Source organism: Scardinius erythrophthalmus (assembly GCF_964197995.2).
Source record: "Scardinius erythrophthalmus genome assembly, chromosome: 7".
Taxonomy (NCBI): domain Eukaryota; kingdom Metazoa; phylum Chordata; class Actinopteri; order Cypriniformes; family Leuciscidae; genus Scardinius; species Scardinius erythrophthalmus.
In genome coordinates, this window is record NC_138227.1 from 13,236,392 (window position 1) to 13,252,921 (window position 16,530).

General features: G+C 37.3%; 1 protein-coding gene across 3 annotated transcripts in view; it reads right to left on the reverse strand.

The window, feature by feature from the left end:
* Window positions 1-2,067: 2,067 nt before the first annotated feature.
* Window positions 2,068-16,530, reverse strand: part of numbl (NUMB like endocytic adaptor protein) — a 45,642-nt gene continuing 31,179 nt past the window's right edge. For 2 of the 3 annotated variants that reach the window (XM_081370246.1, XM_081370245.1), the window contains exons 4-9: window positions 15,083-15,157; window positions 11,316-11,456; window positions 9,882-10,086; window positions 9,532-9,798; window positions 7,829-8,005; window positions 2,068-5,717 (exon numbers count right to left, since the gene is read on the reverse strand). In XM_081370246.1, coding sequence (XP_081226372.1) covers window positions 4,915-5,717; window positions 7,829-8,005; window positions 9,532-9,798; window positions 9,882-10,086; window positions 11,316-11,456; window positions 15,083-15,157 — 1,668 coding nt within the window. In that variant the 3' untranslated portion in view covers window positions 2,068-4,914. The remainder of the gene's footprint in view (window positions 5,718-7,828; window positions 8,006-9,531; window positions 9,799-9,881; window positions 10,087-11,315; window positions 11,457-15,082; window positions 15,158-16,530) is intronic. The other variant, XM_081370247.1, reaches the window with a different exon arrangement.

Genomic DNA, 16,530 nt, shown 5'->3' on the forward strand with positions numbered 1-16,530 from the left:
TATGAGTTTTGGGTCTGTAAGATTTTCAAAAACAAACAACATTTTTAATGTTTTATGACCTCATGAAACCACTTGATTTTTAAGTATATTGGGGAAACGGGGACTATATAGTGGTTTCACTTTAGAGAATTTTTCAGTGATTTTTTTGGGGGGCCAAGTTATTTAGTAAATTCCACCATTTATATAGACTATTCAGTAGTATTTTGTTTGAAATCAACATAGAAAACTAAGGAAGACACACATTTGTGTAATTGGAAAAAGCACTTTCTGACAGCAAGCCCCAGTCTACAGTAAACTCTGCAGGTCTACTGTTGTCCTCTTTATGCTGTTTAATGCCATTGAGGTCCACTGCTCTATTTGAGTCTGAATCATTACATATTTCACTGTGAGCTTTATCAGTCTCTTAAAATGCGTAACATCATTTGCATGGACAGCTTATAGTCCACTGCAGGACGCTGTTTATCTCGTCCTGCAGACGCACATGCTCGGACCACGAGCTCCAGCCAGTCAGAACAATGAGCAGCACATCCCAGTTCAACAGAAAGAATTATTGTAATTCCTTAATCCCCATTTCACACATTACTATTTCAACTGGAACCACTCTGATAGGCTGTTTTATTTATGTTTTGGATGAACCTTAATCTAGGCCACTGTTTTAAACACAAAAACTGCTGTGGATGCATCAGTGTAGAACATTGTATAGCCTACTCACCAGTGTCCTCTCTTATACTGGAAGCCTTTGCCAGTTTAATTTATATCCGGGGGCCCAGTGTTTTTCTGCTTACTGTGGCTCTTTTTGGATGATTATTAATGGCTGTTTTGCTTCCGTATCCATGGCAACTGATCCTGCACTGTCCTGTTTTCCCCCTCATCCATACAGTCACTCTGTGGGTGCAGGACAATAAGAGGAGAGTCGCCACCGCGGAAAGCATTCTCTCATTTTCTCACGCTTCCCCGGGGAAGACACGGCGCCTTGCTTGGGTCCATTTAACAATTTGGATTCTCAGCTTCTACTGTAACACAAAGAAGGCACTAATAACCAGTTCTGCCAGTTTGTGTGGTTGATGGTCTGTGACTTTTTAATTTCAAAAAGTCCATTCATAAATCTTTTCAAGGGGCTCTATTAGATTAAGAACAAGAGGGACCATACAGTATAGTGAAATAATGGAGGAGCACATCAACAATATTCCGTTTTGTTTCATAGCCCCGGACCATACTGAAGACATTAATGTAGTCAGATTCATTTGACTAATTTCTATAGAAAATGGTATTTTTTATGTCATTAAACTGAAAATAAAGTAATTAATATTGAGCATAAAGCAAATTAAAATGATACTGATACTGATATTGATACTGATATGAAAAAATCATTAAGTATAAGTAAATACTTAAGTATTAAGTAAAATCATGTAAGTATTTATACATCATGGTATGCATAAATACTAAAATTAACATCACTGCATCATATATATACATACTGTATATATATATATATATATATATATATATATATATATATATATATATATATATATATATATATGAAGAGTTCAGATGCAAAAGCCTCTAAGTGCCATCTGAAATTTTCTTCTAGAATGATAATTTTTATCAAGCTTGTATATTTAAGTTCAGTAATTTCACTTAATTGGCAATGAAAATTACCTATTATTTGTCATTTAAGTGAAATTACTGAACTTAAATATACGAGCTTGATAAAAATGACCATTCTAGAAGAAAATTTCAGATGACACTTAGAGGCTTTTGCATCTGAACTCTTCATATATATATATATATATATATATATATATATATATATATATATATATATATATATATATATATATACACACACACACACACATAGTATGGTAGTAATTGTGTATGTGTGTGTGTGTATGTATATATAATTTTGTGTGTGTAACATAAATACTGTATGTTTGTGTGTATATATATATATATATATGTGTACATACACAATATATTCATATTTTCATCTTCCTATGTATGTATGATGTACACGAATTAAGCCACCAACAAAAGTACCATTGTTTATATTATATTATTTATTTATCTTTTATACAATGTAATTACAATAGAAATATGTAGGTTTAAATACAAAATTCTGTAAATAAAGAATAAAAATAAACTCCACTGGTTTGTTATCACTACACTTAAGTTTACAATCAACTTCATGAGGTAATTTAGTTCCCTGGTTTTGAAAAAACCTAGATTTTGTCAAGGGGGAGAGAGTGGACAAAAAGACCAGGGCAATCGAGTAGAATTAATTCATCCATTTAACGCCATACATCATATCGCTTGGCCGAATTACAAACGCATTGTCTTTGGAAAAAGAACAATTTTTAGATTCATTGTGCCACACAATAGACCTGCTTGACCCTGTAATAAACAACTGATAAGAAAACCGGGAGGTCAATTTAAAACACATTACGGTCAAAATGGCCTTTTCGAAACAGGAGTTAAAAACATTGTGCCTGCCTTGAATGTCCACTGCTATTCCGTCTCCACAGGAAGAGTGTGTGGAGTTCACTTCATCGAGCACAGTGTGCAGTCTGACTTTGATCGTCTAGCTTTGAACCTTGCAGGCTCAACACACTCCAGAAAGATCATTCAACATCTTATTAGTACACTCTGATGAAAATAAATATACAAACATTGAGCATTTCTAAAGAGGTCACATGATGCTTTTTAATGTTTCATCAGATCAGCAAAGTTTCAAAGCCTCCTACAAAATGATTTATCGAATCGACCTCAATCGAATTCCAGATATTACTTCGGGGAATGTCTGTGTCACGATGTGGCATATTGAGCCTGTCCAAAAAGGCATACGCAAAGAAAGGAAGAAAGGCTTCAGTGAATTCTAGTGTTGTTATCATGTCGTGGAGACGCTGTGTGTTTGGATGCGAAAACAAATTTCCTTTGTTAGGCCAGCAGAAAATAGATGAAATTAGGAATAAGTGGTTACGATTTATTTATAACACTGTTCCTGCACAATAAAAAAACAAAAGTTTGCTTGTGTACAGCGAGGACAGCTTCTTGAACCAGGGAGAGCTCAATACACTTCAGTATGTTTTTTAAACTTTATTTTATGCTCTCACTTCAAGGCTTAAAGTTGTTACAGTGAAGATGACTAATTAAACCGTCATGACATTTTATCTGAAAAGTAAGTTGTACAAAATAAAAACGTACCACCGTGAAACGTTCTGCTCAAGTCCTGCTTGCTATATTGGTTATGTTCTATCTGCTCGATCAACCACATTTCCAGAATCTTACTCGTGCTTGATACTGTAATACCAATGACATTAATAAATGTGTGTTTACAAGCCTTGGAAACTGAAGCTGCGGTTATGGTAAAGGGTGTTACATTTCTGACACATGCTTGAGGTTTATAGCCAATCACAACGCACCATGTCAACTGGCCAATCAGATCGCTCTGGGCTTTTTGGAAGGAGGGGCTTTGTAGAACATTTCAGACAGACTGGGAATAGAGGTACTGCAATAATTTACAAAATGTGAAAAATAATGTGTTTTTTGAACATTACATTACACCCAATAAACAAAATAAACTTTTAAAATAGCATCATATGACCTCTTTAAATGATAAATGTGCCTAAACGCACAACGTTGGAGAAAATATGAACCTCATGAATGAGAAGGATTTGATTTTAGAATAACTGCATGAGATCCTTTTGTGTAGAATGCTTGACATTATTCACCTGCAATTAAAGACAATTATTCCCTTTCTTAGACCAGCGAGAGTGAAAACAGTGGTGATAAGAAACGAAAGCCAAGACTAATATGCATATTCAATGTTTTAACATACTGTAATATGGGATATTTTAAACATGCATGAACGGGACAATTTGACTCTGCCCCATTAAGAGTCTGTGTAGTCGTTCCATTGCTTGCATAAACGAACACTATAACCTCCCTCTTCAACCCTTTTCTAACATTTTCTAATACAGTTGCTCTTCACAACCACCCATTCTAACCCATTTTGTAATTTTAATGCCCTAGAATGGTCACAAAGTTTTTGAAATACATTCTTAATAACTGAGAAGCCCCATGAACCCTACTGAAGGTATTGTTATTGTCGACTTAAAACATATTATAAAAAATAAAACTATAACCCTCAGAAAAGTTTTTCCAGAAAAGGTTCCATGTCAATAAAGAAAGGTCAAGGTTACTACACTGGCATTTTGGTCTAGTTTTTCATTGCATTATGGGTGTCAATAGTTAAGTCAGGGTTGGAATGTGCCTGTTGGTGGAACTTTTCGTATCCACTTGTTTCAGAGCTGATGCTTCAATGGTCACGACTGATTCATTTGAAATGAATGAAACTAAACGGCCACAGAAGGGGCAATAAATAAAAGTAAACTGAAAGCATGCTATTTACATCACAAAGTAAACTCACTGTTCAACAAGATACTGTAGCTCAAATTATTTTTAAATCTATAATTTGGTGACTCGGTTTTCAAGTAGCCAATTTATTCCACTTGTAATTTTTCACCCTGTTCAATAAAAATAAATAAGGGAAACCCAAGAATAATTAAAATCTGATTTAAAATAACCATTATAATCGGATAAAAACAATAAATAGATTCTGACCATCCCCTAATTTCAGCATTTCCTTTAGGTAAAAGGGTCATTACTGGTGAAAGTAATGTGCAGGTTTCTCTTTTAAGCTGTCCCGTAAGTGCCGAACCATTGTGACTGTCTTTCCGTTCTCCAAATCTTGAGTCTTGACTCATGACACAAAATGCAACCGGATGATCTTTTACAACATCCAATGTCCTCAAACAGACCAGGAGCGTAAGAAAACCCATTCGGAGACCAAAAAAAGGGGAAGGGGAATTGGTTATGAAACAGTTCCAAACTTTCAGAGTCTCCTTACAATTATAGTTCAATCTCAAAAGTCTTTTGTAAGTCATTCGAGAAAGGGTTTTGCGCCTTCGGTTGCGATTTGGACTCCAGAGCTGCCCACTTCGCCTCAAAATGCTCTGCTTCCTGGGAACTGCCTGTGGGATTCGGATTCAGACTCTCCATCGGCCAACTAGTACCGCTTTTTATGGTACTACCGTTTTGAGTAACACTGGTGGTCACGGCCGTTGATGGAAAGGAGTTGTGCGGGTGGCCGTTGACGGTTGGAGGAGAGGCGAATGTGGTGGTTGGGAAACCTCCGGGCAGGGTGGGGAAAGCTGAATGTTGGCCACCACCAAGCGTACCTGTCTTAGGCCCCATCCCGATTCCCATCGCTGCTCCGCCCCCTGTGCTGGCTGCAGAGCAGAATGCGTTAGCTACCATTTGCGATGGTGTGATGCCCACCACGGGCACACTGGCATTGGGATAGGTCATGCTGTTGGCCAGAGTGGGCATATATGCCTGCATAGGTACAAAAGCCGGTTGAAGAGGCTGTTGGGCGAACATGCCGACAGGTGCGGGAGTGACGTCAAAGGCCATTGGGAATGGCTGCACTGAGGTGGGGAGGGAACCAGGCGCGATGGGAATGGTGGGCATGGGTGGAGGTTGCTGAGTGGGTGGTGGCGGTAGAGCAGGTGGAGTCTGCTGCTGGGCTTTCACCGCTTTAGCCACCTCTTCCAGCCAGCGCTCTGCTTCAGATGGGGTCCGTTTGTGGCCGCCCTGAGGCACGGGAGGAGGAGACTGGACAGCAGGCTCTGTTTGAACCCATGAGCTTGTAGCTGGGGAACAACGGGAGGGATAAGAACGTTAAAATATGCCTGTACTATTCAAGTCACCTTTATTTATATAGCATTTTAAACAATCCAGATTGTTTTAACCTGTTAACAGTAAGCCCCCATTTTTAGCATAGACGTGAAAGTGTACTATGCAAACTTAAGGCCAATTCACACCGCACCGACAGGCAGAAATAAACATTTCGTCAGGTTTTGTCGAATCGAGTGTTACCCCTGTCGGAATCTGTTGGCGTCTGTCAGAGCTTGATTTCGCGGATTGAACATGCTGGATTGCCGTTAGAATGTCTGAGAAGTGACGTGCTGTAGTCTGATTTCTGTCGGATTCTGTCAATGCAGTGTGAATTGGCCTTTAACTGCTTGTAATTCATGAATGCTTTGGGTTTGGAAGACACTCAGCGGATAATTGCTCAAGTAAAAGCACTTGAAAAAAAAGAAAGTGTAAAAAAGTTTGTTTACTGTAAAGCAAATGTACTGCACTTAACATTTTATATTTTATACAAAATGTATATTTTACAGAATAACTTGAACTCTAAAACTGTTCGAAAATCAAAGCCGTATGTCTAACCAAGTTGTGTTCCAAATTTGAAGTTGATATCACAAAAATTGAGGTTCCTGTGAGATTTTGTTTAGGTGATATACCAAAACAAGTAATAAAAACTCGGTGAGTGTTTTAGCGCAATTTTCTCACCTCATGGGATCACAACACTAAGAGAAAGTAAATCTTTTCCTGGATTTTTTTTTGTGCGTTCCCGAGATTAGACCTTCCTTAACATAATGCCGAAACCCCGAAGTCTCTAGGTGGTCTGGTTGAGGAGTAGATAGAAGTGCAAGATTGGTGCGCACAGACAGAACAGAAATCATGAGTTAACAAGCGCAATTTTGTCCGGTGGAAAATTGCGCTAAAAAGCAAATGGGTGACACCCACGCTCCAGTCACAAAACCGACAAAACTTCTATCGCAAAACAGTGGCCAAATATATAACATTGAGTCTAAGACCTTTTCAACGATATGTGATTTGTCAAGATTAGAAAAAGTTTTGAATACAAAATAGTGGAGTAAATTTTGTCAAATTTGAAACATGAGACCGCCCACTAGGGGGAGGAGCCCCTGCTTTCATGGTAACAGAATGTCCAGTTTTAAAATGGTTTCCACAGAATGAATTTTGAGTGTTTAAGCTTTTGAATGATACCTAATTTTTGATGATTACTAAAATATGTGATAGGGATAAAAGTGAATAAATATGGAGCGCACTTAGGGCCTGATTTATTAAACGGGAGTGGAATGTTCGGCACGTGATCTACGCAAATTAAAGAACACCAATGCAGCCGGATCATTTCCATAATGACCAACGCAATCTACCAAGAGCAAATTAGCATCTGTTTTTTTTAATAATGGCGCAAATACCATTAAATCGTCTAGCGCAAACCTTAGTAAATCACCTTGTATGATTAATTTAAATACAGTACTACTCTCCTCCCATAAATTTTGCATATGAAAGGGAAACTCCAACAAATGCACATGCAATGAGCCAGACGGAAAAATAATCCTTTCCACGCTTTTTCAGCGAAAATTTTTCACTGCATGTCTAAATCCTGACAGTAATTTATTATCGCCAAAAGAGGGTTTGGACTAGTGCAAGCTGTTAGTAAATCTAGCCTCTAGAGTCCCGCTACCAGGACACTGACAGTTAAACAGCTTCACAGAAATTAACAGGAAACTAACAGAAACACAGAAATACAGAAATATGAGACGAACTCAGTGTTGATTCAGTTCAGTTCAGTTTAAAGTTAATCAATTCTAAAATTTGTTTAATTCAGCTATTCAGCTCTACAAAAGACAATAGTGTCGTTATAAACCTCAATTCAGTTCAATGTTGATTCAATTTAATGTCGATGTTGCAAAATTCGTCAATTATGAAATTATGAAATGAATTTGATTCATCTATAAAGCAGCTCTACGGAAGACAATAGAGTCATCATCCAGCTCAATAGAGTCAGTGTAGTCAGATTGATAATATTATTGAATATCAAGTGTCTTTTAAACCCCTGTTCGCAATATATCTATATGTTTGTGTTTGGTTATGCAGTTTGTGTTACCTTGCAGTGGAGCAGGTGGAGGGGGAATGGCAGGTGGAGCGCTGCAAACTGGCAAGCAGTTGCTGATAGCTTTGGCACACAGGTCCTCAGATGGTTTGGTGAAAGAGTTGTTGATTTGGCTGCACAGAGCGTTTATGCTGTCTGCCTCTCCTGCCAAAGACAGATCCATCTCTGGAACTAACACAAACCAATAGGGAAGCTCAATCACACTTGTGTGGCTCATATTGGTGCGCCATGCATGCAGTTTATGGGATTTTGCTAGTTACAATAACCTGGATCTATGATATAACATACTGTTTTGAATCAAAAGTGATCAAAAGTGACAGTAAAGACATTTATGATGTTACAAAAGATTTATATTTCAAATAAAGGCTGTTCTTTTGAACTTTCTATTCATCAAAGAATCCTGAAAAAAAACTTTAAGAGGTTTCCACAAAAATATTAAGCAGCGGGTTTTTTATCATTGATAATGATAATAATAAGAAATTGAGCACCAAATCAGCATATTGAAATGATAAAATACATATAAAGAAATTATATAAATAATATAAAAATCATGTGACACTGAAGACTGGAGTAATTCTGCTAAAAATTCGACTTTGTATCACAGGAATAAATATATTAAATAGAAAACAGTTGTAACAACATTTCACAGTATTACAATTTGTGCTGTATTTTAATCATATAAATACAGCCTTGGTAAAACCTCTTTCAAAAATATTTTAAAAAGAATCTTACCAACTTCAAACTTTTATTTATACGTATAGGTTTATAATATGTGATATGATAATGCTTGAATTCTCAAATTGTTGAATAAATTCATTTGTGGCTTTTAAAACTATTAATGTAATTTGTAGTGTGTTATAATGCTATTTTTAATACAGTATAGTATAGAATTTTATTATCAACCATATATCGGTTATCAACCCTAGCCTGACAATAATTGTCAGATTATCAGGATCACACCGAATTTTAAAATAGGATTTCTAATAAAAAAAAAATAGCCTGAATCAACAATGCAGTTAAAAAACTTTTTAATGATCTGCTTTCTATTACAGTCCTCCTCATATCAAATTTGCTTGCACAACTACAAAGGAACATTTTTATGAAGAAAAACAATTGTACAACATACAATATGATGTCCTCAAACTTCCTACATATTTATCCATGAATAATAAATATAAAAATAATAAATATGTAGGAAGTTTGAGGACATCATATTGTACAACATACAATATGATGTCCTCAAACTTCCTACATATTTATTATTTTTATATTTATTATTCATGGATGGCATTGTTAAAAACATGACCCATAATTCCCCTTTTAGAATTTAGTCTAGGGGATTAAGCTAGAGAACAGAAACAGCAGCATAATTCTGTGCAAAACATGTTATCTATAGAGCGCTACATAAAAAAGGACCAATGGAAGGATCCCTCATATAGATAACAGATCTAGGTAAATGCAGCAGTTTATGGTCTAGAATACACGCTCAAATGAATTTATGGGTACAATCAATGGAAATAGAGTTTTCTGAGATGGTCCTTTATACATATTTGTATGCAGGCTCTGCATTAGATACATTTTAAATGCCAAAGTCCACTTGATGATACAGAGCGCACAAAGTTAAGGCGGTAAACATTACTGGGTCAACATTACGGTTCCATTACACTTACACAGCTGAGTACACAAAAATAACTCACCTGGGTTCTTGGTCTGGAAGTCCGTCTTGCGCTGAAGGGTTGATGGGAGATCATTCAAGCGTAGGGAGAGCTGCCGTTTGAAAGGTGAGTTCTTCTGGCTAAGTTGAGGGAAGCCTCGGAAGGAGCCCTGCCGCACCAGCTGCTCGATAGGAGCGTGTCGGCGCGGGATGGCGTGAGGCCCGCCTGGCTCCGCCCTCTCCCCAGGTGAAGCCGCTCCTTCTGGAGGAGAAGCATTTCCAGGTGGCATTGCAGAAGTATAACATGCTTCTGCAGAGAGGGAGATTCACTAATCAGCATCATTTGTACAAAGAAAGCCTTTGGTGTTTGAGGGTAATGGAAACGAGACTGACCTTTCTTTTTGTCCTGCAGCTGTTTCATGATGTCCTCCCGGTCACTTTGCTGTCCAGCAGAGGAGATGCGGAAGGAGCCTTCCCTCACGAACGAGGTCCGGCTTGCATCGAAGGAAGCCGTGACCCCGCACTCCTTCTCTCTGCGTTGCTTCCGCTCAAGGCAAGCAGCAAAGGCGCATCCAACTGCATGACTCAAACGTTCACCCTAAAGTTGCATTAGCATTGTGGAAACACCAAAAAATATTTAGAATGAGCTTTTTTGTCTTGTTGTTCAAGTAATAAATAATAAATAAATTTCAGATAAAAACATAGTATATATATTCTTAAAAATAATAATATTAAAAATAATGTTTAATAAAACAAAATACAAATACATACTTTAAAGATATTTAAAACTTCTGATTTTTTTTCACATAAGTCTTATAATAATAATGAAAATGTTGTGGATGATGCTACATCACGAGGTAACACTTTAGTTTAGGGTCCAATTCTCACTATTAACTAGTTGCTTATTAGCATGCATAGTAAAGCGAGCCGAGTCGAGTCATACCACACAGTGGAAAAGTGCCTTTACTAGGATATTGGCTGATTATTATTACTTATAAAGCACATAATAATGCCTTATTCTGCATGATATTCTACATCCCTTAATCCTACCCAATACCCAAACTTAACAACTACCTATAAATAAGCAGTAATTATGAATTTATTGAGGCAAAAATCATAGTTAATAGTTGGTAAATAGTGAGAATTGGACCCTAATCTAAAGTGTGACCCATCACAGCAACACTGTACACTTAAAAAAATCTTTTTAAATGAGCTTTTTTATTTTATTTGACAGTTAAAATATTTTGAAAAGCTAAGACCAATTTAAGATAAAAATATATTATATATAATAATAATACATTTTTTTATTAAAAAACAATACAAATATATATTTAAAGATATTTAATACTGCTGACAGTATGACATTATATCTTAAATTAAGCTTATTTTTTGTCAATATTTGTAGATTTATGCTTGAAACGAAAAGAAGATAATGCTTTATAAGTATGTAACTATGTATTATGTTTTAAAGGTTGTTTAAACTTTTTAACTTTGGAATGAAAGTACTGATTGGAAGTACTGTATCTAAAATACTAACTAACTAGGTTAGTCTGTATTCACATATCCAGTTCTGTTATTGTTTTTTTATGGGGTGGACAGAAACGTGATATGGTCACAAAAGTTTGTTTTTGTCTAGAATAGTATTGGGCTCCTAATCAAAACTCCATTCCATTCTAATCCTTAATGTGTTTTTCTCTGTGCCCCAAGTGCAGATAACAGTCTCTAAGCGGTTATTCCGCTTGAGATAACACTGCCATAATCCCTATCTTAATCCCACTTTGCAGGGAACAGAGGCTGAAGAATTAATCCCCGCTGGGTTCTCCTCACCGAGTCCTTCAAGGCCATGAAGCAGTGGCACATCCAGCGGCGAGTCGTTCCATCACGGCAGATGTAGGAGAATGCCTTATCGTAATTACGGTCAGGTGCGCAGAAAGACACTTTCTCAATGGTCTGGTCAACAATGAGGTCCTACAGAGAAAATAAGAAAGGGACAGATTGGGACAGAAGTATTTTGGAAGTGCCTAGTTCCATTTCATCAATATTTATTCAAAAATGTATTATTGTATTGGGTTTCATATTATTACTGTACATATTATAATTATACAGACAATGGGTCTTATTAATTTTTCATGATAGAGATAGTTCTTTCAAAATGTTAGAACAAACATTTTGTGTTCTTTTAGGCAAACTGATGACTGCATTGATAACACTATAATAAGTTTGTTTGCCACCATAGATCTTTAACTATTGAGGTTAAACGTATTTGGCTTGCTGTCCCCAGGAGGGGCTCAAGGAAGTGGCTTCAACTCAAGCTCTAAAATACCTCCAGGGACTACTAGTGCTTGGAAAATATTTTTGGAAGGGTGCGTGTCGTATTTTTCTGGCCACCGAAAGTTGAAAAAAGTTCAACTTTCGGTAAAACACAGTGCTTGTCACTTCACTTTTTACCCAGCTGTCCAATCACAGTGGAGGAGGGGTGGGACAAATACCACACCAACAAAATGTCACATACTTGAACAATGACAAAACAACAATGGAGGAGAAGTATTGTTGGTATTGGTATTATTGCATTTTAATGCTCAGTAATTGTTGATAAATCAAACTATCTGCAAAATCATATACTAGTAACACATTACTTCCTCGGATATTCCGTATCATAGCAACCAAAACGGCTAAAAAACGGTACACTATGCAACTTTTTTTTTCAAAATGTACAAAATCGTACATATGTCAATCGCCCGTGCGTGTTTAGTCATATCCGTAAATAGAGAAAAGTTGCTCCGGCTATTTTGACGCGTGTATGGTGTGAGTGGCAGAGGTTAGTTGCCACAACGAGCAAGAAAGGTCGACATGTAGCCGCTAAATTTCGAACCTCCGGGGAATCACCTGTTTAAAAAAAATTCAGAACAGAGGAGATTCTGCTGGCAAAGAGAGAATGTGACAGAGCTCGTAACAAAACAAGAATCAACATTGGCATTGCTTTTCGGAGATGGCGAGAACTGAGGGATAAGAAATGTAAAAGTGGCGAGAAGATGGCGTTTTTATTACTCAACAGGCGAAGTATTTTTTTCAACATAAATTGCTATATGCAGCTCTCTAACAGAGTTCATTGTAAAGCATTATCTATTATGAAGGGTCGTTTAATTATGGGTTGTTGTAGCGCTGTGCTGGAATTTGTTTTCAAGGAAGGACCATGTCAGAGCCAAAGCACAACCAAAACAATGTTCTTCCACAAAATGCATGCAGTTTTGTTTTTAAACTGCTAGAGAGCTAAAAGTTACATAGTGTACCTTTAACTATAAAATCTGAGGTTTACCAAGCGTTTGAGGAGAGTTTTTAGGAAGGTCCAATTCCTTGAAGGTCCAGTTTTAAAAATTTTATTTATTTTTCTTTTTTCTTTATGCAAAAAGTGGTATAACTGTACTGAGATAGTGATAAAGTGATTTCAGTTTTAAAATATTATTTGAATTATTGTATCCAAAAGATTGGTCTTCCTTATTTATTCTTATTTGTCCATGACCCAACCACATTGTACCGTTTTAGTCCTTTTGATTGTTCTAACATGACTAAAGCTTTTTGTGTAGCCTGGACCTCCCACTGTAACAGTGGCTAGTGTTTCCTAGTTAGGGGCCACACTAAATACATAATGCATGAGCTGAACAGTGTAGAAGTGGTAGGTGAGGGGTCAGTGAAGCAGAGGAGGACTGGGTTGAGGTGAGGGGCCCATTCATTGTAAGCCAATTACTGACCGAAGGGGCCCTGGTCAGATTTCTAAAAGCTTGAACATGGATGAATGTGTCCTGGGGGGATAACGGGGGTTTACAGTGGACGGGAAGAACTTTATGGATTCATGAATGCTGACTCATCTCAGTTGTCAGGAATAAGACCGTCTGGTCTTTACTAACAAAAACAAGTCTGGTCTTGTAATCAATAACCCTTTTACTATAATGAAAATTGACATGCCAAGTAGGGCTGCTAATCATAATTGTTTTGGTCAATATTGTAATTACGGCTATTTAAATGATCAGGACTGGGAGATATGTCCAAGATCTTATGCATATATTTTTTTTCACAATAGTGATATATATTAAGTATATTTTTCTGGAAATAGGGTTGTTATGATATAAAAAATGTAGATACCAAATGTAAGTAAAAAAAAGTCCTCAAACATTCATTGAAGACAAGTCAGAAATACAATAAAAAACTAATCACAAACAAAATGACAAATACAATAAAAAAGATGATTCTTAAAGATTCTTGTTCAAGCTATAAAAGTTATTCAGTCATGAACAGTGAGTGACTTCCTCTTTATCTTTTGTAGTTCTATCAACAGTAATGACAGACGGCAGTAGGTATATTAGGCTACTGTCACTTTAAGACCTAACACATGGATCCAATATACTGACACACATCTGACCTTTTAGTAACACACCCGAAGTCCAAGGTATACTTCGCTTGTTCGTGTTTCGCTCCGTCTCGAAGCGCACACACTGAAACTCACCTGGGGAAGAGTTTGAGTTTTCTTTCGCAGCTTAAGGCCTGTTCACACCAAGAACGACAACAATGAAGATAACCATATTGATAACTATATTAGCATCCACATCTATGCACGATAAAGTTCTGTTTATTATAAGCATGTGCTGCAGTAATGTCGTCTGCCACTGTATTCTGATTGGCTGTCAATCTTTTCATCGTTCATCAGCTGGAAAAAATCATTTTGAAAGTGATTCCAACGATATCGTTCCTCTGTGCCATTAACGTCATTGTTCTTGGTGTGAACGGGCCTTTAATATGCTCTTAATAACTCTTTAATATCAAGCAATGTCCTGCAGTAGACTGCATTTTATGGCAGTCACAATGATTAGACTGATTTGGACATTAAGTTTAGGCTTTTAAGGAGGGGCAAAAGTGATGTAGAGGAATGGAATGCGCTTTATCTCAATTATAATGTTTCACTATTGTTGGAAGACAAATTTGAAAGAAGAAATTTGATTAATTGCACAGCCCTGAAGTAAGGTTTAGCACGATAAAGGAGAAGAGGGACAGGACACACAGGTGGCGTGAGACAGCGGCAGGAAGGATTAGGTGGCAGTGCTGACTCATATGCATATGGGAGGATTACTAGAAGGGCATAATGAATGGACGTTTGAGTCTGGAGCCCTTACGAGAAACAAAAAAGAAAGCTTTGTGGCCTTCCGCCTTCTACTATGTGAGCTGAAAACTCATTATGTGAGGCCTTTGACCTTTTCTGGTTAACTTTCCGGGTTTTGTGTGAGGGAAGGATGTTACATTAATCCTCCAACTTTCAAAAGAAAAACCCAACCGTGAGAGACACGGGAACCCTTGGCCTCAAAAGTCATCTTGTGTCTGAGACAGTCTAAGTGATGTCTCATGAAGCCGGATGGTCATGTGACGGGTCTTTTGGAGGTCTGCCAGGTTCCTCTTACTGCATGTTTTGTTTCCTACAGACCTACTCTCTCACTGATAGACTCGGCTAATTGATGGCTTGGGAGCTTTTCGGGGATGAAAGACTTTTTTGACCCTTGATTAATCGCTTTCAATGGATGTACAACAAAATTTCTATGCACACATACCTTAGTTTTATCGTCCACTACTCTCAGGCCATCAGCAGACACCCAAAGCACAGCCTTGACAGTTTTTTTCCCACTCTGAAAAGAAATATTGAAATAACATCAGCCTTTTGACACAACTGGATATTAGCACTACTGCAGAGGTTTTGATTTGCTGTGGATCAAGCATTCTAGCACAATAATTTTTGTCCATGATATATTTCCATGACAGTTTTAGCTTTTGTCAGCTCAATATTTCCTACAGTGCATTAGAGGAGCTGCCTGACAACATGCTGACCTGTGATACATGTGAGTTCCAGGAACAAGCCCCATTAAGGCCAGATAAAACATTTAGCAGCTCAACCATTTTCAAAATTGATAATAATAAGAAATGTTTATTCAGCACCAAATAAGCATATTAGAATGATCCAAGGAATAAATTACAATTTAAAAAAAAACTGTTATTTTAAACTGTAATACTATTTCACAATATTACTATTTTTACTGTATTTTTTATCAAATAAATGCCACCTTGTAGAGCAGAAGAGACTGTGTGTGTGTGTGTGTGTGTGTGTGTGTGTGTGTGTGTGTGTGTGTGTGTGTGTGTGTGTATGCCTTTGTATATTAGTTACTCGCAATGCGATCTTCCTATTTGGGGGGTCCTTGGCCCTGAGGTACATTCTTTAGGCCAAACCATTAGACTGAAAGTACACATCTAGTGCGAAATTAGGACAGGTTCAGTAGACTGCAAGAGCAACTCTCTAGGTTTTGGAACAGGCTTTAAATTTTTCATTGAATCTGTTGTGAGCACATGTCTACTTGCGAGAGTGAAGGATAGGACACAGTGAAACGCATTTAATCTGGAAAAACTGAAGGAATAAGTAAAAGTGAAGAATGCAGCTAAATCAAGAAGAACTGAGGGAATCCAAATGTTGTTACAAGCAGCCCAAAAGTCACTGTCCAGCAGAACACTGAGGAAATGACACTGGCTGCAGGTAGAGAGAAGATACCGGGAAAATAAGGAACAAGCACAGGCACAGAGCAGAATGAGATAAAGGCTTTGAGGGTTTTGGGAAGAAGAGAAAATAAATGAAGTGACTGTGTAGACAGACACAGCTGGAACTACCATCATGGGGATAAAAGAGCAGAGCGTATATGAACAGATGGAGTGGCCCCAAAGACGAGGACCACACACAGTCAGTGTCATACAAACTTGAAACAATTAAAATTAAACTTTAAAAAATTGTTTTACAAACAAAAGTACATTATAAATACATAAAGGGTATTACAGGTCTGTTCTGACAATTCAGTAATGAGATTTGCAGTGTCAGAATACGGGTACTGACAGAGCAGCAATACTGAAGACAATAGCCATTGACAGAGCAGCTCCGATCTATAAAGATTGATTTTTAAAATAAATGTGACTCTGTTACTGTGAGGACTGAGGATCTAATGTACTGAGAGTCTATAAA